At 42.7% G+C, this 26,418-nt stretch overlaps 2 protein-coding genes and 1 non-coding gene across 3 annotated transcripts in view; 2 read left to right on the forward strand and 1 right to left on the reverse strand.

Annotated features, from left to right (window-relative positions):
• LOC145400472 (PF03932 family protein CutC) overlaps window positions 1-24,153 on the reverse strand; it is a 55,093-nt gene extending 30,940 nt beyond the window's left edge. Inside the window, exons 1-2 of the mRNA XM_080272989.1 lie at window positions 24,065-24,153; window positions 16,226-16,399 (exon numbers count right to left, since the gene is read on the reverse strand). Of these exons, the coding sequence (XP_080129115.1) occupies window positions 16,226-16,399; window positions 24,065-24,108 (218 nt within the window). The 5' untranslated portion in view covers window positions 24,109-24,153. The remainder of the gene's footprint in view (window positions 1-16,225; window positions 16,400-24,064) is intronic.
• On the forward strand, window positions 142-260 carry LOC145400574 (5S ribosomal RNA). The gene has a single exon (XR_013897458.1). It is a non-coding gene; the product is annotated as a 5S ribosomal RNA (ribosomal RNA).
• A 270-nt stretch (window positions 24,154-24,423) lies between the features above and the next one.
• mEFG1 (mitochondrial translation elongation factor G 1) overlaps window positions 24,424-26,418 on the forward strand; it is a 132,742-nt gene continuing 130,747 nt past the window's right edge. The window contains exon 1 of the mRNA XM_080272986.1: window positions 24,424-24,529. Coding sequence (XP_080129112.1) covers window positions 24,464-24,529 — 66 coding nt within the window. The 5' untranslated portion in view covers window positions 24,424-24,463. The remainder of the gene's footprint in view (window positions 24,530-26,418) is intronic.

A 26,418-nucleotide genomic window follows, 5' to 3' on the forward strand; every position in this document is an offset into this window, starting at 1 on the left:
AGGTGTGTTTGGGTTGACTGCCAAAATGTTGAAGGCCTCAGGAGATACAGGGGTGAGGTTAGTCACTGATCTGATAAATATAATTATATATGAGTGTGTTGTCCCAGATGATTGGTTGAAGAGTGTAATTATAAATATGTAGCCAACGGCCATGCCACGTTGAGTACACCGCTTCCCGTCCGATCAGCGAAGTTAAGCAACATTGGGTCTGGTTAGTACTTGGATGGGTGACTGCCTGGGAACACCAGATGCTGTTGGCATAACTCCCTACGTGTCAAGTGGGGTTGGTGGAGGATTAGTGCCCCTCCCTGTAAAACAATTAACTCTAAGCCCTCGGCCACCCCGTTTGGGATACATGGCATCTGGCAATGGATGGATGGATGGTATAAAGGGAAGGGTGATGCCCTGGAAAGAGTAAATTATAGAGGTATAAAACTTTTAAATCAGATAATGAAGAGAGTTCTAGACGGTATGATTAGAGAAAGAGTGAATATTGATGAGATGCAGTTTGGGTTTATGCCAGGCAGGGGGACCACTGATGCCATATTCATTGTTCGACAGCATCAGGAAAAATATATTAGGGAGAAAAGAGATCTGTATTTGTTTGTGTTGATTTGGAAAAGGCCTTTGACAGAGTCCCTAGAGAGGTGGTGAAGTGGGCAGTGAGAAAGCTTGGCTTGGAGAAGTGGCTGGTTAGGGTGGTTATGGCTATGTATATGGGTGCTCGCGCCCAGGTAAGAGTGAATAGAGATTTGAGCGATGAGTTTTCCGTGAACGTTGGTGTGCATCAGGGGTCAGTTTTGAGTCTCATGTTGTTTATCATGGTACATACTTGAAGCCCTCTCACGTGACTTCAGAAACGGACTCCTGTAGGAGATGTTGTATGCTGATGATTTGGTGTTGATTGCACAAAATGAAAGGGAGGAGGAGGAAAGATTTAGGAAGGGGAGAGATGGTATGGGGCACAAAGGCTTAAGGGTAAATGCAGATAAAACAAAAGTGATGATATCTAGGGTTTGTGGCAGTTGTGTCAAAGATGAGGGAAAGTGGCCATGTGCAGTCTGCCACAAGGGCGTGGGAAGTAATTCCATCTTGTGCAGTCTTTGTGATAAACGGGTGCACAAGAGATGTAGATGCTGATTTTATGTGTATGGCATGTCAGAGAGAGCAGGTGGAGATTGTCAGGCGTGAAAGGACTGAACTTGCTGGTGAGTCTCTTGAGTGTGTGGAAGAGTTTTGTTATTTGGGAGACATGTTGTGTGCTGGAGGTGGGCTGGAGCTAGCTCCGTGGCTAGGGTGAGAAGTGGCTGGAAGAAGTTCAGGGTGCTGTTGCCTCTCCTTACGTTGAGAGGACTCGCCCTATGTGCTAAGGGGTCTTTGTATGCAGCATGTGTTAGGAGTGTAATGCTGTATGGTAGTGAGACCCGGGCAGTAAAGGAGGAGGATATTTGCAGGCTCAGATGTACAGAAATGACAATGATTAGGTGGATGTGCAGTGCGTCCCTGCGTGCAAGGTCTGGGGGGGCTGGGTTTACGATGGAAGAGTTGAGAGGTAGGATGGAACTGGAGTGTATTGATGTTGTGATGAGGAGAGGTAGACTGAGATGGTTTGGGCATGTGGAGAGGATGGGGGATGATAACTGGGCACAGAAGGTGAGAAGTGTTAATACTGGGGGTGGGGTTATGAGGGGTAGACCGAGAAAGGCATGAGACGAGGTCATTAAGTGTGACCTCAGGGTTAAGGGACTGAACAGGGAGGCTGCAATAGATTGTGCAGCATGGAAAGCCGCCATTAGGTGACCAAGGCTGATGCATGCAAACATGTTGGAGCCTTCAAAAATGAAAACGAAAATCTATCTATCTATCTATCTATTGCCAGACGCCTCAATCCCGTTTGGGGTGGCCACAAACAAATCGCCTCCAAGTCGCCCTGTCCCCCGCCATTTCACTCCCCTGCTCCCAACTCACACCCCCCTCTCTCATATACCTCTCCACCCCATCTCTCCATCTCATCCTCGGCCTCCCCCTCCCTCTTTCCCCCTCCACCTCACTCACATACACTCTCTTCGTCAGTCTTTCACCCTCCATCCTCTCCACATGGCCAAACCACCTCAGTGATATACTGTATATATATATTAATATGGCAAATATCACAAAGGTTACACTACCTTCAGATGGCAGCACTATTCTCAGCCCTACTGACTCTCCCATAGTTCAAGGGATGCAACTATGTTTTACTGCAGTTACCACCAGATCAATTTATCCAGTTAAGAGTAATTATGCCGTAGTTCATTTGTTTTTACCTGACATAACTGGGTGCGATCATGGCTTAAAAAAATTATTTGTGGTTGCAAGAAGCTCTATTATGCTCAGTTATGAAACAGAAATGAGTCTCCTTGGTCACTAGTTACATATATTTCTAATTTGACTACATATGGCCATCAACTGAACTGATAGGGGTTAAGGATTTTTGCTGAAGAAACTTGTTGTGCTGCCATACTGCCAAAAAATTATCAATCCATTCACAAGCTGACTGTATACTATTCACCACATGACAAGCTTACGGTATTCACCTCAGTTCCTGTTACTGTTGTTTTTTCACCTTAACCTTACTCAGATTTTCATAATTTTGTAACTTATTTCGTATAGCTAAATGGCAGAAAAAGATAACACTATGGATCTACCTCCTTCCCATAACACTTCACTGTGATTACCACCATATTCTAGTATTAATCATTACAACTGAGCATTCATGATGGAAAGATGGCAATTTCAGGCCAAGTTAATGTTAAAAAAAGAGTACAGTAGAAGTCCTGTCTTTTGGCACCCTTCAGGACCGAACAGATGCCAAAACAATGATTTTGCCGAAATGTTGGATGCTTTCTAATGTGTGATTTTTGTAAACTATAAGCAATGAATAATCAATACACAATGTATTTTTTGTGTATTTATTTATAGAAAACACAAACTAACTCTAACCAAGGCATATTTGTGCATATGAAGTGTGTGTATAGATGATCTGGGTTGGGACTGCAAGTGTGAGCTTGATTCTGGGCCTGCAAACGAAGAATGAATGCATTCTAGCATGTATTTTTTTGTCAACATTATGCAGTACTGTAATATTCAGTAAGCAACATATGTTTTTTTTTTATGATAGAAAAAAAAAAAACTTACTTAACCAGGGTGTATTTATACAGCACTATACATATGAAGTGTATGTATGGTTGATCTGAGTGTAGGCTATGGCTGGAAGGCGCTGATGGCTGGGCTTGTGCATAGGATACAAGGCCTGCAACGAATGAGTGGATGCAATTCTAGCATGTGTTTTTTGTCAAACATAAGCAATAAATACAGTATTCAATGAGCAACATATTTTAAGTATGTTTAATAATAGAAAAAACAGAACCTTACCTTAACCTAGGTGTATTTACTATTATGTACACGTGCTGATGTGTAGTTTACTGCTGGTAGGGACCCCGAGCAGTAGAAGGCCCTGCAATAGGCTTGGGATTGCCAACCTCCTCTTTTAAGTTTATTTCTTCCACTGGTTCTCATGAAGGTATTGAAGATTCAGGGCTTGTTGTTGGTGATCGGGAGGAAGTGGCAGATGACAAGTTTCTTTTGGCAGCTTTCTCAAACAGTTCATACAGTGTCACCTGCTTAAATGATGCTGCTCTTTTGTCTGAAAATCTCGGTAGAGCAGGTGAAAGTTCATCACTTAGGCAGGACTGTAATGAGAAGAGCCCTCAGCAAACTTGAGAAATGTATTGAGGCCTTTTTCAGCCTCCTTCCATGAGACTTTCTCTTGCTCTTTTTCCTCCTCACCATCACTGTCTTCCTGTTTAGCCTCCAGAGTGTCAGGTTTTGTTACACTTATGATTATCTGCTGGTCAGTCTGCTCCTCATTTACTGGTGGATTTTCGTCCACCCACTCAGCAAGTTCACCCTCAGTAAGCTGGCTCAAGACGTTGGATTTAGGAGCACCCTGAACAGTCTTAAGCATGCTTTGCGTTTTGCTGGTCCTATTGTCACCAAAGCCATCAAACATCTCTTCATCTTCCTCATCGTCTTGGAACATTGCCCCTGGCCACAGTTTCCACCAGCATCATTGCAAAGACAACTTTGCAACGTCATCCCAAGCCATAGCTGCCATAAACTTCGCATCCTTGATGTTGAATGCCCACTGAAATTTTTGAAGAGCCTGGGATGAATTCAACAAATTCCATGTAAATGATGCCCGGTAGGAACTCCTGAATTTCTGGATCACCTCTTGGTCCGTTGGATGTATCAAAGAGGTAACATTAGGTGGCAGGTACACCGGGAAAATGTTCCCATTGATGAGTTCATGTGTGGGAGGATGAGCTCTGCAACTGTTGGGGAGGAGGACAACCTTAGAGTCGGCAGGTAGACCCTCTTTCTCAAGGTTAGCTGTCACTGCTGGTACAAAATAATAATGGAACCAGTTGCTAAAAGCTTCTGCAGTCATCCAGGCATTTGACTGAGCATTGTACCACACAGGCAAATGCACATTTTTTCAATGCCCTTGGGTTCTTGTATTTGCCTATAACAAACAGTTTTCACTTGTGTGTACCGGAAGCATTTGCACACATCAACTTTGTTAGGCACTCCTTGTTGTGTTTGAAGCCCTTTGTAGCCTTTTCACCAGCCCCAGCCAAAGTTCTCTCAGGCATACTCTTGAAAAATAGGCCAGTCTCGTCTGCATTATGAATTTGGCATGGCAGTAATCCATGCTCTCTGATTAGCTCAAAAAACGTTTGGCTGTAGCATTTGGGAGCATCAGCATCAGCAGACTGGGTTTTACCACTAACATCCAGCTGCCTGATGCCATGCTGTTACTTAAAATTCCTAAGCCAACCACCTGAGAAGGCACACAGTTCAGCTATGTTCATTTTCTCATAAAACATCCTGGCCTTCTCTATTATCACTGGGCCTGACACAGGTTTCCCTTCTCAGCGTGCACCACAAACCACTTGTATAACACTTCATCAACCTCAATCAACTTAGGCTTTTTCATGACCTTTCATTTGATTGATGAGCCACTCAAACCTTTAGACACAAACTTGCAGAGATCACACTTTTGTTTTCGTTTTATTATAAATCGTGGAAGAGCTCATGTTGAACTCTTCCATTAATTTCTTTCTTGCAACACCAGCTTCCAATTTCTTCAGTAATTCTAGCTTTTGTGAAACAGGAAGTACCTTATATGTGTGTTTCTTCATCACAGGAGAAAGCTGTCCACTTGCTGAAGCCATTTTCCAACGCTAAGTACCCGAAAAACAGAGTAAAGCCAAGACAAAGTTCACCCTGATTTCGAAAGTGACAACTCACAACGACAGAGGTGGTGGCCATATACACGAGAGACTTGTACACACCACTCATACCATCTCATCCAAGAGTGCTGGTAGCTAGCCAGTAAGCCTTATGGGAGGAGTAAAGTCTGTGAACTCACTACACAAGATGCGTGACAAATACGGCGCCGTTTTCAAAACTGCCATGTACCAATTCCTGTCGGAAAATGTGCTGAAAAGCCAGAAAACTCTCAGAATGGGACTATTTCTTAAAAACATCGGATTTTCCGAGACATTGGTTGCCGAAAGACAGGACTTTTACAGTATAACAAAGATGAAGTAATACTGTAGTTGGTAATACTAGAACTTTATATTCAATCATGATTTTGCAATGAGAATTATTTGTAAGAGAAGAAATGAATTCCCCGAGCTAGGCATCAAAGGCCATAAAGCCCCGCTAGGTTACAGGAGGGAGCTATCCCTCCCGGCAACGGTAGACCTGGGCGAGGATGTATGAGAACAAGAAAAGCCTTCATTTTTATTCTTCCTTTACTCTAATTAGCTAATACTGTATATACTACTGTACATTTTTTGTGTACTGTTATCAATTCTGATCATGGTTAAAAATGTGATCAATGAATCAACCATTATAAAGGAGTCTTATTAATGAACGATTACTGAATAAATTATATTATCTAAGCATATATATAACTGCATAGTGTTGTAACTGCTGGAAGTTTGTTCTCATTCACCCTGTCCGAAAGAAGGGTGACTATTCCCTTCCCCCTAACTATTGCCCAATAGCCTTAACACCCTGTGTTTCAAAAGTTTTTGAATCTATATATATGCCCTTGGAAATTGGTTATATTGGTATGAATTGTGTACCATCATCTTTGCTAGTGTTTGTACTATAAGCTGATAAAGACACACAAAACTGATGAGTAACATACAGAAATGCAGTGAAAATATAATCTGTTCAAGAGTAAAAAATACCTTCTAAAAACTTCCCAACCTGCTAATGCAAAAATTTGCTTGCACCATGCAAGAGCTAAGCATATGTCTAGATGCAGAATTTTATGAGCTTTCTTGTGGTTTTCGTTTTTAATCGTTTTTGTTTTTAAAGGCTCCAACATGCTTGCATGTGTCAGCCTTGGTCACCTAATGGCGGCTCTCCATGCTGCACGATCCATTGCAGCCTCCCTGTTCAGTCCCTTAACCCTAAGGTCACACTTAATGACCTCGTCCCATGTCTTTCTCAATCTACCCCTCATAACCCCACCCCCAATATTAACACTTCTCACCTTCCTCACCCAATTATCATCCCCCATCCTCTCCACATGTCCAAACCACCTCAATCTACCTCTCCTCATCACAACACCAATACACTCCAGTCCCATCCTACCTCTCAACTCTTCCATTGTAAACCCAGCCCCTCCAGGCCTTGGACGCAGGGACGCACTGCACATCCACCTAATCATTGACATTTCTGTATGTCTGAGCTGGCGAATATCTTCCTCCCTCACTGCCCAGGTCTCACTGCCATACAGCATTACACTCCTAACACATGCTGCATACAAAGACCCCTTAGCACGTAGGGAGAGCCCTCTCAATGTCAGGAGAGGCAAGAGCTCCCTGAACTTCTTCCAACCACTTCTCACCCAAGCCACAGAGATAGTTCCAGCCCCACCTCCAGCACACAACATGTCTCCCAAATAACAAAACTCTTCCACACACTCAAGAGATTCACCTGCAAGTTCAATCCTTTCACGTCTGACAATCTCCACCTGCTCACCTCGGCACGCCGTACACATAAAATCAGCATTATCTCGCAGTCTACCTCTGATACCACTACATCTCTTATGCACCCATTTATCACACACACCGCACAAGATGGAATTACTTCCCACGCCCTTGTGGCAAACTGCACATGGCCACTCTCCCTCGTCTTTGACAGTACCGCCACCAACCCTAGATATCATCACTTTTGTTTTATCTGTATTTACCCTTAAACCCTTTTGCCCCATACCATCTCTCCACTTCCTAAACCTTTCCTCCGCCTCCCTTTCATTCTCTGCAATCAACACCAAATCATCAGCATACAATAACTCCCACGGGAGTCCGTTTCTAAAGTCACGTGAAAGGGCTTCAAGTACCATGATAAACAACATGGGACTCAAGACTGACCCCTGATGCACACCAACATTCACGGAAAACTCATCACTCAAATCTCCATTCACTCTCACCTGGGTGTGAGCACCCACATACATGGCCATAACCACCCTAACCAGCCACTCCTCCAAGCCAAGCTTTCTCATTGCCCACTTCACCACCTCTCTAGGGACTCTGTCAAAGGCCTTTTCCAAATCAACAAAAACAAAATAAAGGTCCCTTCTCCTACCAATATATTTTTCCTGAAGCTGTCGAACAATGAATATGGCATCAGTGGTCCCTCTACCTGGCATAAACCCAAACTGCATCTCATCAATATTCACTCTTTCTCTAATCATACCTTCTAAAACTCTCTCCATTACCTTCATTATCTGATCTAAAAGCTTTATACCTCTATAATTTCCTCTTTCCAGGGCATAACCCTTCCCTTTATACACACTTACAATTACACTCTTCAGCCAATCATCTGGGACAACACACTCATAAATAATCCTATTTATCAGGTCAGTGACTAAACTCACCCCTATATCGCCTGAGGCCTTCAACATTTCGGCAGTCAACCCAGACACACCTGCTGCCTTCCCCACCCTCATCCTGCCTATTGCCTTACTCAGAGTAGCAGTATCAATCAAAGGCCAAGGGCCAGACACTGGATCTGCTGGCTCCAAACCTTCCCTGTTCCAGTCAAACTCCTCATTCAACAACCGGTTATAATGCTTTCTCCATGCATCTTTAATATCCTCACTGTTCACCACTATCCTTCCTTCATCATTCTTCACACACTGCTCACCTATGATATCCCGATTATCCCTCTTCACCTGACCTGCCACCCTAAATAAATTTTTTCTTTCCCCATGATTTAGGTTATCAAGTAATTGTCTCTGTGACTCAGACTTTGCCCTGTATACCTCTCTTCTAGCCCTACGCTTGGCAGCCAAATATTCCTCTTTGCTACCACCTTTCTTCCATTCCCGGAAAAGCCTTCTTTTCTCCTTAATTGCAGCTTCTACACCCTCATCCCACCACCAAGTTACTTTATGTCTTGGTGGTCCTCTTGTCCAGCCGCATGTTACATCAGTAACTCTCAAGAAATTGTTCTTGAGGGCTCTGTACTGTTCATTAACGCCTCTGTCTACAGCTCCCTGTTCAGCCACCACTCTCCTCAACTCGCTATAGAAAGCATCCCTTACTGCTTGGTTTTTCAGCTTCCATATTTTCCTCCTAGGTACATAAGTCCTCTTTTTCATCACTTGTTCTTTAAGCACTATATCATGAATCAATAGTTTGTGCTGCTGCACACACTCCTCACCTCCTATAACTTTAACATCCCTCACTAACCTCCTATCGGCCCTCCTAACCAGAAAATAATCTATCTGACTGCTATTTCCCCAGAATTTTGATATGAACAACAGTATTTGAATAAATCACCAAAAACTTTAAAAACACACTGGTGGACGGTAGTCGACATGATGGTGGGGGAAGGACTGAGGACCAAGGAGGGGATGGAGATAAGCTTGGGTCCTGACAGCAGGGAGCATAGAAAGGGATGAAGGAGGGACAGGGGGATGGGGGAGAAGCGAGGCTGGCCAGAGGACGTTCACCATTCGGTGAGGAAGCAGACAGGTGTTTTAAGTCAGCTGTGAGTTCCAACTGGTATTACTCGCGTGCTGGTGGTACCGTACGTTACCAGTGATCCTGAGAGCCTGACAACTTTCTGAGGAGTAGACTGTAGCACCAGTCGAGCAGGGCAGTACTCCCGAGGTGGATGGAAAGCTGATGACAGGGAGTGCTGGAGCTCCCGTTTCATCAGCCCTCAGGACTAGTTCCTGACCATCCCCCTTTGCTGAACTTTTTCAGTGTCTCAGTTACACAGAGAGTAGGCCAGCATGCTCTCCAGTACAAATCTCTCTAACTATCTTCACCAAACTACATGCACAGTACACACTACACTTCCTTTTCAAAAATCAACAAAAATGGCGTCTATTAATCAAGCCTCGGAGTCCCCAGGGGGGGGACCATAAATGCCCCCGCCATCTGCCCCTCTCCCGGTGACGACTCGAGGTGCCTGGAACCACTGTCTGACTCTCTTCTTCTTCATTTCTGCAACATTCGCGGCCTTTCATCTAACTTTCGCTCTGTTGAGCACCACCTCTCCTCCTCTAAACCTCACCTTCTTTTTCTGACGGAGACTCAGCTGTCTGAGGCAACCGACAGCAAACCCTTTTCTGTATCCTCCTACTTTCTCTATACTCATTTCAAAGCCAAAGGTGGCTGTTGTGTATACATTCGCAACGACTTATCTTGCTCTCGTGTTCCTGAACTTGATTCTTCTGAATTCTCCACACTCTGGCTTTGGCTTTCCTGTCATTCTCTGACTAAATATATCTGTGCTGTTTACTTATCCCCTAATTCTACTGACTATCAAAAATTCTTCGACTATCTTACTTCTACGATGGAACACATTCTGTCCATTTTTCCTTTCTCTGAAATCTCCATTCTTGGAGATTTCAATGTTCACCACCACCTTTGGCTCTCCTCTCCTTTCACGGATCCACCTGGTGAACAAGCCTACATCTTTTCTATCCTTAATGACCTAGAGCAGCTTGTACAGCATCCTACCCGAATCCCTGACCGCCTTGGAGAGAGCTCCAACATACTTGACCTCTTCCTCACAACTAATCCTTCTGCTTACTCTGTTAATCTTTTCTCTCCGTTGGGCTCCTCCGATCACAACCTTATTACCTTAACCTGTCCTATCACTCCGGTACGGCCTGTGGACCCTCCAGGGAAACGTTGTCTGTGGCATTTTGGAGCCGCGAACTGGGAGGCCCTCAGGCAGTACTTCTTTGATTTTCCCTGGAATGATTATTGCTTCCATGGCCGGGAGCCATCTGAGTGTGCCTCGCGCATTACGGAGGTTATTCTCTCGGGCATGGAAGCATACATTCCTTTCTCATATCCTTTGACTAACGCAAGAAAGCCTTGGTTTAATCACGCTTGTTCTAATGCTGTCCGCAACAAGGAGAGGGCCTACAAAAGGTACCGGAGCCAACCCACCCCTGAATCACATCATCTTTACGTTTCTGCCCGGAATCGTGCTAAGTCTGTTCTTCGCTCTACTAAAAATAATTTCATCCATACTAAATGCTCTCAACTCTCCAACTCGAATTCTTCCCGCTCCTTCTGGCACCTTGCCAAAAATCTTTCTAACAACTTTACCTCATCATCCTTCCCTCCTCTTTTCTACTCTGATGGTTCTGTAGCTATTTCTTCTACTGATAAAGCAGATCTCTTCGCACAGACTTTCTCCTCCAATTCCACCTTAGACGATTCCGGTGCTGTTCCTCCATCACTTCTCCCCTCTGACTTCCTCATGGCTGACATTAAAATTTTTTCAGTTGATGTATTTTCTGCCATCACTGGCCTCAGTACTAACAAGGCATATGGGCCTGATGGGGTCCCTCCTGTTGTTCTCAAGAACTGTGCTTCTGTGCTTACACCCTGCCTAGGCAAACTCTTTCGCCTTTGTCTGTCAACTTGTACCTTTCCTTCTTGCTGGAAGTTTGCTCTCATTCAGCCAGTCCCAAAGAAGGGTGACCACTCCCAACCCTCCAACTATCGTCCAATTGCTTTAACGTCCTGTATTTCAAAAGTTTTTGAGTCAATTCTTAATAGAAAAATTTTAAGGCATCTTTCATATCACAACCTTCTTTCCGATCGTCAGTATGGGTTCCGTCAGGGACGCTCCACTGGCGATCTTCTCACCTACCTTTCAGACTCCTGGTCATCCTCCTTTCGGGACTTTGGCGAAACCTTTGCCATTGCACTTGACATCTCAAAGGCTTTCGATCGAGTCTGGCATAAATCTTTAATTTCCAAACTGCCCTCCTACGGTTTCTATCCTTCTATCTGTGCCTTCATCGCTAGCTTCCTTTCTGGTCGTTCTATAGCCGCTGTTGTAGACGGCCATCGTTCTTCTCCTAGATCTATCAACAGTGGTGTTCCTCAGGGCTCTGTCCTATCACCAACTCTCTTCCTTTTATTCATCAATGATCTTCTAAGCTGTACATCTAACCCTATCCACTCATACGCTGATGACTCCACCCTTCACCTTTCCATTCGGTTCCCGCAACGCCCATCTCAACAGTTACTTCAAGAAACAAGGGATGAGGCTATGGCACACCTAATGTCTGACTTGGCTCGTATCGCTGACTGGGGTAAAAATAATATGGTTGTCTTTAATGCATCTAAGACTCAGTTCTTACACCTATCAACCCGACAAAATCTTCCACAGGTATACCCATTAATGTTTAATAATATTCAGCTTAATCCTGCATCATCCTTGAACATGCTTGGGGTTTCATTTACTCAGGACTTATCTTGGAAAGATCATATTACATCTCTTGTAAAATCTGCTTCCAAGAGATTGGGTGTGCTAAGCCGACTCCGCTCTTTCTTTACCCCTGCACAATTGTTGACTCTATACAGAGGTTTTATCCGCCCCTGTGTGGAGTACAACTCTCATGTGTGGGGAGGCTCCCCACATACAGCTCTTCTCAATAGGGTGGAGTCAAAGGCTTTTCGTCTCATTAACTCTCCTCCTCTTACTGACTCCCTTCAACCTCTGTCTCTTCGCCGCACTGTTGCATCTTTATCTCTTTTCTATCGCTACTTTAATGGTCACTGCTCCTCTGAACTGTCTGCTTGCGTTCCTCCACCTCTACGACGGGCGCTAGCACCCGTCTGGCAGCAAACTCTCATCCCTTTTCTGTCCAACTCTCTAATGCAAGAGTTAACCGTTACTCCCAGTCTTTCATTTATGCAACAGGTCAGCTCTGGAACTGTCTCCCTCTGTCTGTATTTCCTGCTGCCTATGATCTCCAGTCTTTCAAACGCAGTGTGTCCAGGCATCTCAAAATGATCGGATCTTGAATTTGGCTCTCTATTGTATTTTGTTTTTCTCTTGGAAGGAACTGTTACTGCGGGCCATGGCCTTTGGTTCCTTCTTCCTCGCATTAAAAAAAAAAAAAAAAAAACTATTCAGTAGGGACCCGGACAGCCATTTTAGCTCAGCTTGTGGGTTATGGTTTCTTAACCATATGTGAACAGAGATCAGCAAGCCACCCAACAGATGATTTTGACTTTGTAGGTCGGCCAGCGGTCAAAGCTGGAAGTTTTATGTCCAGTTAGACAAATAAATCCAGATACGGGTATAATAAAGCCAAAACCTAACATCCGTATACGGAGCATGACTGGATACAGAGCTTCTGGATAATTGAGGGGTTGCTGTATACTGTACAGATACAGCAGCTGTGGCTCAGTGGGTTAAAGCACTCCACTTTGGCCAAAGGGTCAGAGGTTCAAGTCCACACATGGGTCATTGGTGAACATCAGGTTAGCATAAAACTAAAATACATACAGTATATATATATATATATATATATATATATATATATATATATATATATATATATATATATATATATATATATATATATATATTGGTGGTAGGTGGTGGCAACCATCATCCAATCACTTGATGTAGTGCTGCCTACTTCTTCCTTAGCCTTTATCATTCTTTTTCTGTGCCTGTCCTCCTCTCTTCCTATTTCTCCCATCTTTCCTGTCACTTCTTATTGTTCTTCTTTCCTTTACAGGTGGCTTTACATTGAGTGACAAGCCAAATGGTTTCCTGTAAGCCAAGAAATCATTTACAATGCTGGGTGGTAACCATATAACCAACCCATACGTGCTCCTTACGTGTCAACAAGTGGGTTGGTGGAGGGTTAGTGTCCCTCCCCGTAAAACCAATAACTCAAAGTCAAGTGGCCACCCTTTATGGGATTATGGTGTCTGGCAATAGATATATATATATATATATATATATATATATATATATATATATATATATATATATATATATATGTATGTATGCATCGTATATGACAGCTGATGGAGCACTCACCATCCACTCTCTTCCCTCCTTCCTCATCTGTCTTTATTTCCTTCATTCTTTCCTCCTCCTTCTGCCTGTGGGTGACTTTACATTCCCTCTTCTGTCTTTTTCCTTCATTCTTTCCTCTTCCTTCTGCCTATGGATGACTCAACACTGCGTAACGAGCCAAGTGGTTTCCTGTACTTCACGAAACCATTTACTGCTCTGGGTGGTAACCATCTATCCATCTCTCTCCTGCCAGACGCCTTAATCCCATATTGGGTGGCCACAAACAAATTGCCTCCACGTCGCCCTGTCCCCCGCCATTTCACTGATAACCATATAACCAAATTATGGCGCATGGTGGTTTAGTGGGTAATTAGGGTGATCCAATCAGATTGAGCCTGTGTGGGTTTATATCCATTGGATGGTTGGGGTTTATTGCTCACACAAATACCACTCAGGGATGAGTGAGGCTGGTCACTCTCATCTTAAATGTCAGGACCAATTTGCCTTGCCCCTGGCTCCTACACTCCTCATGGGGGAACATAGGATTGGATGATAGATGGATATATATATCTCATCTCATCTCATCTCATCAGCTGTTTGAGTGTCCACTGCAGGACCGGCATATCCCTACCAAAGTGGGGACAATACAGCCAATGTATCTCTACCAAGTGGCTTAGGCTGTCCCGTAGAGACTGTATGTAGGGTGAGAAGTGCTTGTAAGTGTAATTATTGTGTTGGAGTGGCTTTGGATGTGTGTGTAGTCTGTGAACCATGTGTAATCGGCCCACGCAAACCGACTGGGTGCAAGCATACTTTATTGTATGCGACACTGGTTCAACCACAGCACCCCTTGTGTCTGCCAATGCAGTACGTGGTCAGAAGAACGCTTCCAAAGTTTTTTACCCTGGCGGGGTGCAAATCCTCGTTCTTCTATCCATCTATCTATTGCCAGACGCCTCAATCCCGTATGGGGTGGCCACAAACAAGTCGCCTCCATGTCACCCTGTCCCCCGCCATTTCACTGCCCTGCTCCCAACTCACACCCACCTCTCTCATATTCCTCTCCACTCCATCCCTCCATCTCATCCTCGGCCTCCCCCTCCCTCTGCCCCTCCTCCACCTCACTCACATACACTCTCCTCATCAGTCTCTCATCTTCCATCCTCTCCATATGGCCAAACCACCTCAGTGTGTTCCTCCTAATGCTTCCTATCACATCCACATCCACACCACAATGCTCCTTTATATCCTCATTTGTCAGTCTGTCTCTCCATGTGACTCCACAGCCTCCTCTTAAATAACTCATTTCCACTCCTCTCACTCTTGACTTGTGTCCTTCCAACAACGTCCAAGCTTCACTTCCATACGTTAGAGTTGGTATCACAATACTGTCATGTAGTAACTTTTTCACATCCAAGATCACTTCCCTGTTTCTTATCACTGCTTTCAAGGAACCAGCAACCTTTCTTCCCTGCTGTACCCTTTCAAGCACTTCACCCTCCAAACCTCCATCCTTACTCATCACACTATCCAAGTACTGAAATGTACTCACATTTTCCATTTCCTCACTGTCTAACCTCACTGTACATTCACTAACTTCATCTCTCTCAAAGACCATCATTTTACTCTTCCCTACATTCACCTTTAGATTCCGTTTCTTACACACTCTCCCAAACTCATCCACCAAGCCTTGCAGCTCCCCTTCGTCTTCACTCAACAACACAGTATCATCTGCAAACAACAGTACAGGGAGTTTCCAAACATTACCCTCACTCACCAGGGCCACTCCAACATGCACTGCCCTACCTTGTACCTCTTTTATTACCCCATCTATGTACAGATTGAACAACCATGGAGACATGACACATCCCTGTTTCAACCCAACCTTCAAAGAGAAAAATTCACTCAGTTCACCATCCACATGCACTGCAGCCTTAGCACCATCATACATACTCTTCACAGCATTCAACAACTTCCCATCTACTCCATTTATTCTTAATACTTTCCACAATCCTTGTCTATCCACTCTGTCATATGCTTTCTCCAAATCCATGAAAGCCGCATACAACTTCTTTCCCTTCTCTAGAAACTTTTCCACTAAAGATCTAAGAATGAATATCTGATCTACACAACCTCTTCCCTTCCTAAAGCCTCCCTGCTCTTCTCCAACTAATTCTTCTGTTCTTTCCCTAACTCTGTCAATAAGTATCCTACCATACACTTTTCCTATTACACTTCAGTGTACGAAAATGCACACTTTACCACTGTACCACAGAGGCTATATATATATATAAATACTGGTGTATATTAGAGAGAGAGAGAGAGAGAGAGAGAGAGAGAGAGCTTCTTGGACACTTTCTTATGTTCACTGCTCTCCTAAGATGAATAAAAGTCACCTGGGAATATCAGTATTAAAATAATTCTGAAATAATCAGGTTGATGGAGACAAAAGTGACTCATTTGTGCTGAGAGGAGATGCCTTCACGTGGTGGCATTGATTCAGTATAACCAGGTAGTTTCACAGTCTGGTTATACAAGCATACCTCAACTCCCTTCCAATCCCCAATAGAGGGATAGTGGATTGATGAAGGGCAACTTCAGTCTCCTGTCCACCATGTTGATGTGTAAATGAAACAGTCTCTTGGAAAAGGCAGTGACAAGTGAGAACATTAATTCTTTCAAGGACTCATTACAACTAATATGAGACTCAGCATTTAAGAAGAGGCACTCTTTATGAACTCTGACTCCCTAGCTTCTTTACTATCACTAGGTAAGCAAATGAGGCAACAACAACAAAGCATACACATGGACTGGTCTGTTGATATGCTTCTTCACAGCCACTAGGAGGCCTGTGGTTGGGGTAAGGCCGCCCTCAGACAAGGCAGCACACAGCTCCAAGCGGTCTGCACCTCCCTCAACAGCTGCCACTGCCGACTCCACACAGTCAACACACACCTCCAGCACTCTTCCACCCATCCTTAAACACAAACACAGGGCATTACAAGGCAAAAAGTGGTTCTGCAAATATATATCTGTAGTTACTGCAGCTATACTGAACAATCTAATCTAACCTAACTGAACTGAACTTAACCTAGTTAACATAGTGTACAACACATGTGATTGCAGATATGACCTGGAGTATACCCCTTCCTTATTTACTAAATACTAAATGAAGGATCTGTGATGGAAAGGTCACAGAAGACCCTCTAATTAGGCAAAATTATGCCATAAAAAAATAATCATACTCATTTACAGGCTGAAACATAATAAATACCAGCCAAGGAGGAGAAATGGAAGCCTCATTAATGTCAGCATGGAAAATGGAAGGAAAAATTCAATACATGAGAAGCAGATTTCATGAAGGAAATGAAAGTGAAAGAAACTGCAGAAATTACATAAGACAGATTATATCAAAAATGCAAAAAAAGAAATACAAATGGTTTCATGACATCTCCAGATATATGGGAGAAACAGGACTGGATTTACATAGTAACAACAAAGAAGAATGAGGATATAAGAGAACTGATAAGGAAATGGGATACAGCAAAGTGGAATGCAGATGAAATGACCAACTCAAACCTTTTTATTTCTAAGAAGTGGAAGAGTGAACTAAAGTGTGAAGAGGACATAATTATACGATAATGCCCCAATTTCAGCAACTCAGTTTAAAGCAAGAATGAACGCACTGCAACTAAAGGACAGAAAAAGATTTACAAAAGAATCAGAGATGTGTGGTGCAGAGTTAGAGGACATTATTCATTTTGCTTTGTTTTGCCCACACCTGCCTGGGATCAGAGCCAAAGATCAAAGGCAGCAACAACCATAAGTTAAAGACAAAACAGATATAATAGGAAATTTCCTATTTAGTCATGTAGAAAAATCAAAATAAATTATATATCGGATGTGAAAATAAAGAAGATAAACCAGTTCAGTCGCGAATAGGAAGAGGCACTTAAAGAGAAGCCATTGGAAAGGCAAAGCCTTTGCACAATGATGATCATCATATGTAACAAGAATAACCAGTTAACCACATTAGGCAGGGAAGGACACGTTGAGATGAAGGGGTGAAGTGGAAAATTATATGAGAAAGGAGGCTATGAGCTGAGGGGAGAGCAGTAAAATGGCAGGGGACTGGGCGACATGGAGATGATCTGTTTGTTGGGTGTCTCGCAATAGATGGATAGATAGACAGGAACATGTTACCTTAACTGCATAAAACTATGTGGTGAAAGTCAAAATAGAAGAAATAATGATGATCCTGGACTGAAGTGGTGACTGAAGCTGCTTTTAATGGTGTACAGCCATAAAATCACAAAAGTCAGTACATTTCGTCAGTATATACAGGTCAGAATGTCCCACGAACCACACAGTAAAACATCCCAGACTTGAAACTTTTGACTCAAGGATATATTGTCTTACAGTTACTCAGAACTGATTTCCAGTGCAGGTTCCTTATGGTTTCTCTATGCTGGGCTCAGGTGCTCTGGTACTTGCATTACGCTGCTGGGTTCAGCTCTGAAATTCTATCTATCTATCTATTGCCAAACACCTTAATCCCATACAGGGTGGCCACAGATGAATCGCCTCCATGTCACCCTGTCCCCCGCCATTTCACTGCCCTGCTCCCAGCTCACACACCCCTCTCTCATATACCTGTCCACTCCATCCTTCCATCTCATCCTTGGCCTTCCCCTCCCTCTCCCTCCCTCCAGCTCACTCACATACACTCTCCTCATCAGTCTTTCACTCTCCATCCTCTCCACATGGCCAAACTACCTCAATGTGTTTCTCCTAACGCTGCCTATCACATCCACATCCATACTACAATGCTCTTTCATATCTTCATTTGCCAGTCTGTCTCTCCATATGACACACAGGCTCCTCTCAAATAACTCATTTTTACTGCTCTCACTCTTGACTTCTGTTCCTAAAACAAGGTCCAAGCTTTACTTCCATATATTAAAGCTGGTATCACAATACTGTCATGTAGTACCTTTTTCATTTCCATGCTCACTTCCCTGTTTCTTATCACTGCTTTCAAGGAACCAGCAACTTTTCTTCCTTGTTGTACCCTTTCAAGCACTTCACCTTTCAAACTTCCATCCTTACGTATCACACTACCCACGTACAGTACTTAAACGCACTTAAATTTTCCATTTCCTACTCATCCAACCTCACTGTACATTCATTGACTTCACTTCTCTTGAAGACCATCACTATACTCTTCCCTACATTCACCTTTAGATTCTATTTCATACACACTCTCCCAAATTCATTCTCCAAGCATTGCAGCTCCCCTTTGTATTCACTTAACAACATAGTATCATATGCAAACAACAGTACAGTACAGGTAGTTTCCAAACACTGCCCTCTCTCATTACAGCCACTCTAACACAGACTGCCCCACCTTGTATCTCTTTTATAACCCCATCCATATACAGACTGAACAGCCATGGAGACATGACACATCCCTGTTTCAATCCAACCTTCAAATAGAAAAATTCACTCAGTTCACTATCCACACACACCACAGCCCCTGCACCCTCATACATACTCTTCACAGCATTAACAACTTCCCATCTAATCTATATATTCACAATACTTTCCACAATCCTTGTCTATCCACCCTGTCATATGCTTTCTCCAAATCCATGAAGGCTGCATACAACTCCTTTCCCTTCTCTAGAAACTTTTCCACTAAAGATCCAAAAATGAATATCTGATCTACACAACCTCTTCCCTTCCTAAAAGCTCCCTGTTCTTCTCCAACTAATTCCTCCGTTATTTCCCTGTCAATAAGTATCCTACCATATACTTTTCCTGTTACACTAAGAAGACAAATACCCCTATGACTAGCACACACTTCTTTTTTCCCCTTTTCCTTTATACAGGGGAATAATTATACCTGACTTCCAATCCACAGGGACTCTACCTTCCTCCCAGGCCAGTCTGAACATCTTCCACATCCATTCCCTTATTATCTCTCCCCCATGCTTCAGCATTTCACCACACACTCCATCAATTCCTGGGGCTTTCCCCATTCTGACTTTCTTCATTGCTTTCACAGTTTCCATCCTACTGATTTCTTTCTATCTTCTCACATCCCTCTTTCTCCCTGCCATTCCCCAGCCACTTACACTCGCATTACTTTCATTCTCTATGTTCAACAGTTCCTTAAAGTGTTCTCTCCATCTGCTCACTTTTTCTCCCTTCTCCACTTGTAATCTGCCATATTTATCTTTCACTTCCCAACTAACTTCATTGCCACCCTGTCTAACTCTCTTTACCTCTTTCCAAAACATTTTCTTATGGTCCCTCCACTTTACACTCAAATTCCTAACCAAATTCCTCATCCACTCTCTTCTTACTCTCTCTCTTACTAATTTTTTCACCTCTCTCTTCCTCGCTACATATATCGGTAACTCTCTCTTCCGTCTCTGAACTTCTTCCACGCCCCTATTTCTCATCCACTCATTATATGCTTTCTTCTTTTGTGCCACAGCCTGTCTCACCTCTTCATTCCACCATGGTGTTCCTTGCACTCCTTTCATCTTCTCATCACCCGACACACCACCTCACATGCTGCACAGATTTCTTCTGTGAATATCTTGCACACATCTTCCATGTACCCCATCTACTCCAATCCATACTTACCCAATCGCTCCTCCACTTCTCTCTTGTATTCTGCCTTTTTCTCATCCTCTTGTTACCTTTCCACACTTGCATATATTACTTCCTCCCGTCATTCCCTTCTTCTATTTCTCCATTTCACTTGGACCAACATTCTTACCAGCACCAAGTGGTGGTCAGAAAGTCCACTCCCCCAACCTCTATATGCTCTTGCATTCACTACACACCTTCACATCCTTTCATCCACACACAAATAATCATTGCCTTCCGTTCATTCAATTCACCACCCACCCTTCTCAACACTTGCCATGTATACCTGTGGATCATTTTGTGCCTGAAGAGGATATTGGCTATTATCAACCCTCTCCCAGCAGAAATGTCCATGAAAGCACTGCCATTCTCATCTATCTCAGCAGGCACAACCCACTCACCAACTACTCCATCCACCTTCACATTCCCTTCTTTATCATTTGTATCACCAATCAAAAACACTTTCTCATTCCTTTCAAACTTTTTCAAGCACACTTCCAGATTTGTCCAGAACTCTTCTCTCACACTGCTTGCACGATCTTGCGTTGGCGCATACACACACACAATCATCCACATTTGTAGTCCAACTTTCAATCTTACCCACACAATCCTTGAGCCAATTGATCCATACTCTCTTATATTCTCCATCCATCAGTTACCGCAATACCTACTCCTTCTTTTGCCCTCTCATTCTCTCCTACTCCCATGCATATACCCCACCCATACTCTCTCTCACACTCTCACCTCTCCATTTAGTTTCAGTTAATCCATATACAACCACTTTTGCACCCTGAAGCACTTGGACAATCTATCTGTCTTTCACCTCATCACTTACACCTTTTACATTCCACGACACCATCCATAACATATCCTTTGTTCGGTCCTTAGTCATCACCTTTTGGTCAGTTCTGGTCCAAGGCTTCTTGTTCATATTTTTAGTTACAGTAGTTGTTTTCAGGGGAGGGGCACTAACCCTCCGCCAACCCACTTGTTGTCTCATAGGGAACATATATTAGTTGGTTATAAAGTTACCACCCAGCACTGTAAATGCCTTACTTGTTTACAGGAAATCATTTGGCTTGCCAATCAATGTAGAGCTGCCCTAAAAACAGAGTACCACTACACTAAGTGGGTGGATGATGGGCACCCCCAACTATCACTAAATTGTCATACTTTAATTCAAGGTGTACTGTATATGTATAAGTACATATGTACACACACACACACACACACACACACAGTTTGGATTCAGAAGTGGAAGGTCATGTGTTTCAAACTTGTTGAGCTTTTACTCGAGAGCGATTGATGTGGTACAGGAGAGAGATGGTTGGGTGGATTGTGTGTACTTAGACTTAGAGAAGGCCTTTGACAAGGTACCTCATAAGAGACTAATGTGGAAACTAGAATATATAGGAGGACTAAAGGGGAAACTTCTGGAATGGATGAGAGACTTTTTGAGAGACAGACAAATGAGGACAGTAATAAAGGAAAAGATGTCTGGATGGAGGGAAGTAACAAGTGGAGTCCCTCAAGGCTCAGTGTTGGCGCCAGTAATGTTCCTGATTTACGTAAATGATATGGTAGATGGAGTGAACAGTTATGCGAGTCTGTTTGCCGATGATGTAAAGATCTTGAGGAAGATAGAGGTTGAGGAGGATTGTAAAATACTGCAGGAGGATTTGGATAGGATACACAATTGGAGCCGGACGTGGGAAATGAAATTTAATGTTAAGAAATGTAAAATATTGGAAATGGGTAAAAGTACCAGGAGACCATCACTGAATTATTTTTTGGGTAATGAATTAATCACAAAAAGGAGAGAAGAGAAAGATTTGGGAGTGCTGGTCCAAGATAGTTTGTCACCAGAAAAGCACATTAACAAGATAGTTGGAGAGACTTATAAGCTCTTGACTAACATAAGAGTAGCATTTCACTATATGGATGAGGAAATGATGAAAAAATTGATAGTGGCCATGATCCGCCCCAGGTTAGAATATGCAGCGGTAGTGTGGTCCCCACACAAAAAGAAAGATATAAACAAGATTGAAGAATACAAAGAACAGCAACCAAGATGGTCCCCAGTCTGACAGACCTGTCATACAGAGAGAGGCTGGAAAAACTGGATTTGCCTTCGTTAGAGGAAAGGAGAAAGAGGGGAGACATGATTGCGGTGTTCAGGACCATGGTGGGAGTAGATAAAATTGACAAAGAAGATCTGTTTGTATGGGATAAGAGAGCAACAAGAGGACATGGAATGAAATTGAAAAAGTCAAGCTGCTTGAAGGATATCAAGAAATATAGCTTTCCTTACAGAAGTATAGACTTATGGAATAGCCTCGACAAAGAGATCATCCAGTCTAAAAACTTAAACGAGTTTAAATTTAAATTCGACTTATTGAGAAACAGCGACGGAAACCCACGAGCATAGTACATTCCGTGTATATCACAATTAGGTATATTCTTAAATATTTGGAACGACTTAGACAAAGAGGTGGTGCATGAGAAAAACATTCATGTGTGTAAAGGTAGACTTGATAAATGTGGATATGGAGACAGGACAACACGAGCATTGCTCAATTCCTGTATACTACAAATAGGTAAATACAAATAGGTATATACAATATATACCATATATATATATATATATATATATATATATATATATATACACTGTATATAGATAGATAGATAGATATATAGATAGATAGATAGATGTAGATATATAAATATATATATATATATATATATACACAGTAATCCCTCTACTATCCGATGTAATAGAGGCAAAGGCATGTCCGGAAAGTGGTCCCGTCTGAAAAGTGGGCCCCTGGATGCTGGACTGGTACTTAAGGACCCTAACCCAGCCTAACTTTGAAAGCCACCTTAATAACTCCCTACCGGACATTTAAATAAAATTCATTGATTCATTCATTGCCAGACGCCATGTATCCCAGACGGGGTGGCCAATGGCTTAGAGTTAATTGTTTTACAGGGAGGGGCACTAATCCTCCACCAACCCCACTTGACACGTAGGGATGCCAACAGCATCTGGTGTTCCCAGGCGGTCACCCATCCAAGTACTAACCAGACCCAACGTTGCTTAATTAATTTCTTTTTTTCAGTACCACATGTATTAAATAGGAGGTTCCCGAGTATACTATTTCTTTCTTATATATATATATGGTACCAGTTGTGTTCTTTCTTTCATATATCCTGTGCACTTATAAAAAATGTATCAAGTCTGTCTCTGCCTTACACATTGGACAATTTGTCTCAGTTCCTTTGAATCTATTTCTATTTGCTAAATTTAGTGCATTAGATCTGCATTTAAACAGAATTATGGAGGCTGATGTATTATCATATGTATCATCTACTCCACCTATTTCTTTCTTCTATTTTTTATATACTTCTAAGCTTGATTTGTTTTCCATGTCTTTTCTCCACCTTTGTGTGTCATCATATATTTTCCTGGTTCATCTTTTGTTATATTTTTTAACCCCTCTGCATTTAGGTGAAGATCTTTTAGTGCCTTCTTACATTCCCTCATCCATTTGTTCTTTCCCTCAGCTCTTCCGTAATTTCAATTAATAGTGCATTACTTCTTCTCTATAAATTTCCTTGGAGATAATAAAGCTTTGCCCTCTTTGTTTCTATTAGTAAGGCTCCTACTTCGCCCCCCAGGCAGCCTACTGCAGTGCTCATATTACCTCTCAGCATTGTTCTATACACCCCATTTTCTATTTTCTGTAGTTTGCCTATTTCTTCCTTATTAAAATCAATTATTCCTGCACCATACAGAACTCCAGGGAGTGCTAGGCTCTTCCAGTAAGTTTTACCAATTAAAATTTTATTGCAGTTCCTAGCCATACCAGAGTAGCAAGTTTGCTAATCTTTGTGCTTTCATAATGATGTTTTCTTTATGTCCTTTAAAACAGTCTTTAGAATCCACTATTGTTACCCCCAAATACTTAATTGAATTTACCACTTCTGCAATATACCCTCAATTTCTGTTGGTTTCTCCTTCATATTGAATATAATGAATTTACTTTTTGCTTGTGTGAAGTCGGTGAACCTGCGGTCTTAAAGTTCGGTGTAATGCGATTTCGTAAATGTGTGTTTAGTCTGCCCATCATCGTTTATCTTACGGTGTTTTTAAAGGTTTAAGAATACATACATAAGAGATGATGAAAACACCTCAAAAGTGTAATTTATGTAAGATACAAACTATTTGTTGGTTGCATAAATAGAGGACGGTGACGTCGAGCCGTCGGCTGCTGTCACACCGGTTTGGTGGTAGCACGAGCGTGGTAGGATCAGCGGGGAGACTCGGCGAAGCTTGCTATTTCAAATCACCAAGCGCCTTGAAATATTTGTAGCAGAGATGATAATTACCAGACTTTACGCGTCCTTACAAAAGCTGAGGCCTGCATGGATTTCACCAACCAAAGTTTGTGGGACATGTCATTTATGATGTTGCTTTCATAGTGGTTATTGTAGCCAGAGTAAGCTTTTAGCCCCACTTTAATTTTTTTGTTTTTGTTTTACCTTAAGTATCGGTCAGCAGGTAGCCAGAAAGTAATAAGACCGTACCAAGGTGTTGAGGTTGGCTGTGTCATATGCACGGAGTGACTTTATGTAGGAAGTTACCGTTCCCGTCTCTTCAGCCTAAATTAATCTAACCTAACCAAACCTACACTAACCTAACCTAACCTTATCCAAGATGAACCTAACATAAACCATAATTAAACTAACCTTCATGAAATGACTGATTTCACAGTCTGCCTGTAACATACATATGTATATTATATCTATATGTCGACCTATAGTAACATGTAGGTCGATAAGACATACAACTCTCTCCATGACACACATATTTCATAAAATGTTGTTAATAAATGACAAAATACTTGAGATAACATGCAGATACTCTCAGCACAGGCACTCGGCGCATGCACACGTAGCGGAACAGTAACTTCCTGCATAAGGTCACTTTGTGCATATGACAGCGGCTTTTAGTAGAAGTTGTAGTGGTACGGGTCCGGGTGGTCACTCTATTCCCATGCCAGACATTCGTTGCATCAGTAAACTGTGATGCTGAAAACTGTAGCCTCTGAGAGCTTATTCCAGGCTTTGGTTACTCTTGTTGGGAAAAAGTTTGCTCTTACTGATTATTGCTGAACTTGATACTGCAGATGGTGGCCCATAGTGTTAGCTGCCAGACTTGGTGTAAACATACTTTGATCACACAGAGAGCAGTGATTACGAACATTGACTTGATCAATGTTTGTTGTGATCTTGTAGAGTTGAATGATGTCTGTTTGCTGCTGTCTGAAGTTCTGGGTTGGCTGTTCTAGTGCCTGAAGTCTGGAGGAGTATTGGAGGTGTGAGATCTATCTATTCTATCTATTGCCAGACGCCATAATCCCGTACAGGGTGGCCATTTGCCTCTGAGTTATTTGTTTTACAGGGAGGGGCACTAACCCTCCACCAACCCACTTGACACGTAGGGAGCACGTATGGTTTGGTTATATGGTTACCACCCAACGTTGTAAATGGTTTCTTAGCATACAGGAAACCATTTGGCTTGTCACTTAATGTAAAGCCACCTGTAACAGAAAGAAAAGCATTAAGTAGTGACAGAAAAGATGGGAGAAGTATGAAGAGAGGAGGGCAGGCACAGAAAAAGAATGATAAAGCTAAGGAAGAAGTAGGCAGCACTACATCAAGTGAGTGGATGATGGTCGCCACCGCCTACCACTTAGGTTTGAGGTATTTGTGACAATTCTTGTAGCTTGGCGCCATACCTTTTCAATGACGTCCTTTTCTCTCTTGGTTTTGGACGACCATATGACTGAGGCATATTCCAAATGCGGGCAAGCCAAACTTTTGTCTGTATATTGCCAGACTCCTTAATCCTATAAGGGGTGGCCACAAACAGATCACCTCTGTGTCGCCCTGTCACCCTCCATCCCAGCTTACACCTCTCTCTCTCTCATATACTTCTCCACTCTATCTATCCTTCTATTCCTTGGCCTCCTTCTCTCTCTCCCCCCTACCACCTCGCTTACATACACTCACCTCGTCAGTCTCTCGCTCACCATCTTCACATGGCCAAACCACCTCAGTCTGTTTCTCGTAATGCTTCCTATCACATCCACACCGCAATGGTCCTTCACATCCTCATTTGTCAGTCTGTCTCTCCATGTGACTCCACATGCTCCTCTCAGATATGGTAACTCATTTCCACTGCTCTTACTCTTGACCTCTGTTCCTCCAACAAGGTCCAGTCTTCACTTCCATATGTCAGAGTTGGTATCACATACTGTCATGTAGTAA

The sequence above is a fragment of the Coenobita brevimanus genome, chromosome 52 (assembly GCF_032717465.1).
Source record: "Coenobita brevimanus isolate Jiangsu-jjx chromosome 52, ASM3271746v2, whole genome shotgun sequence".
Classification (NCBI taxonomy): domain Eukaryota; kingdom Metazoa; phylum Arthropoda; class Malacostraca; order Decapoda; family Coenobitidae; genus Coenobita; species Coenobita brevimanus.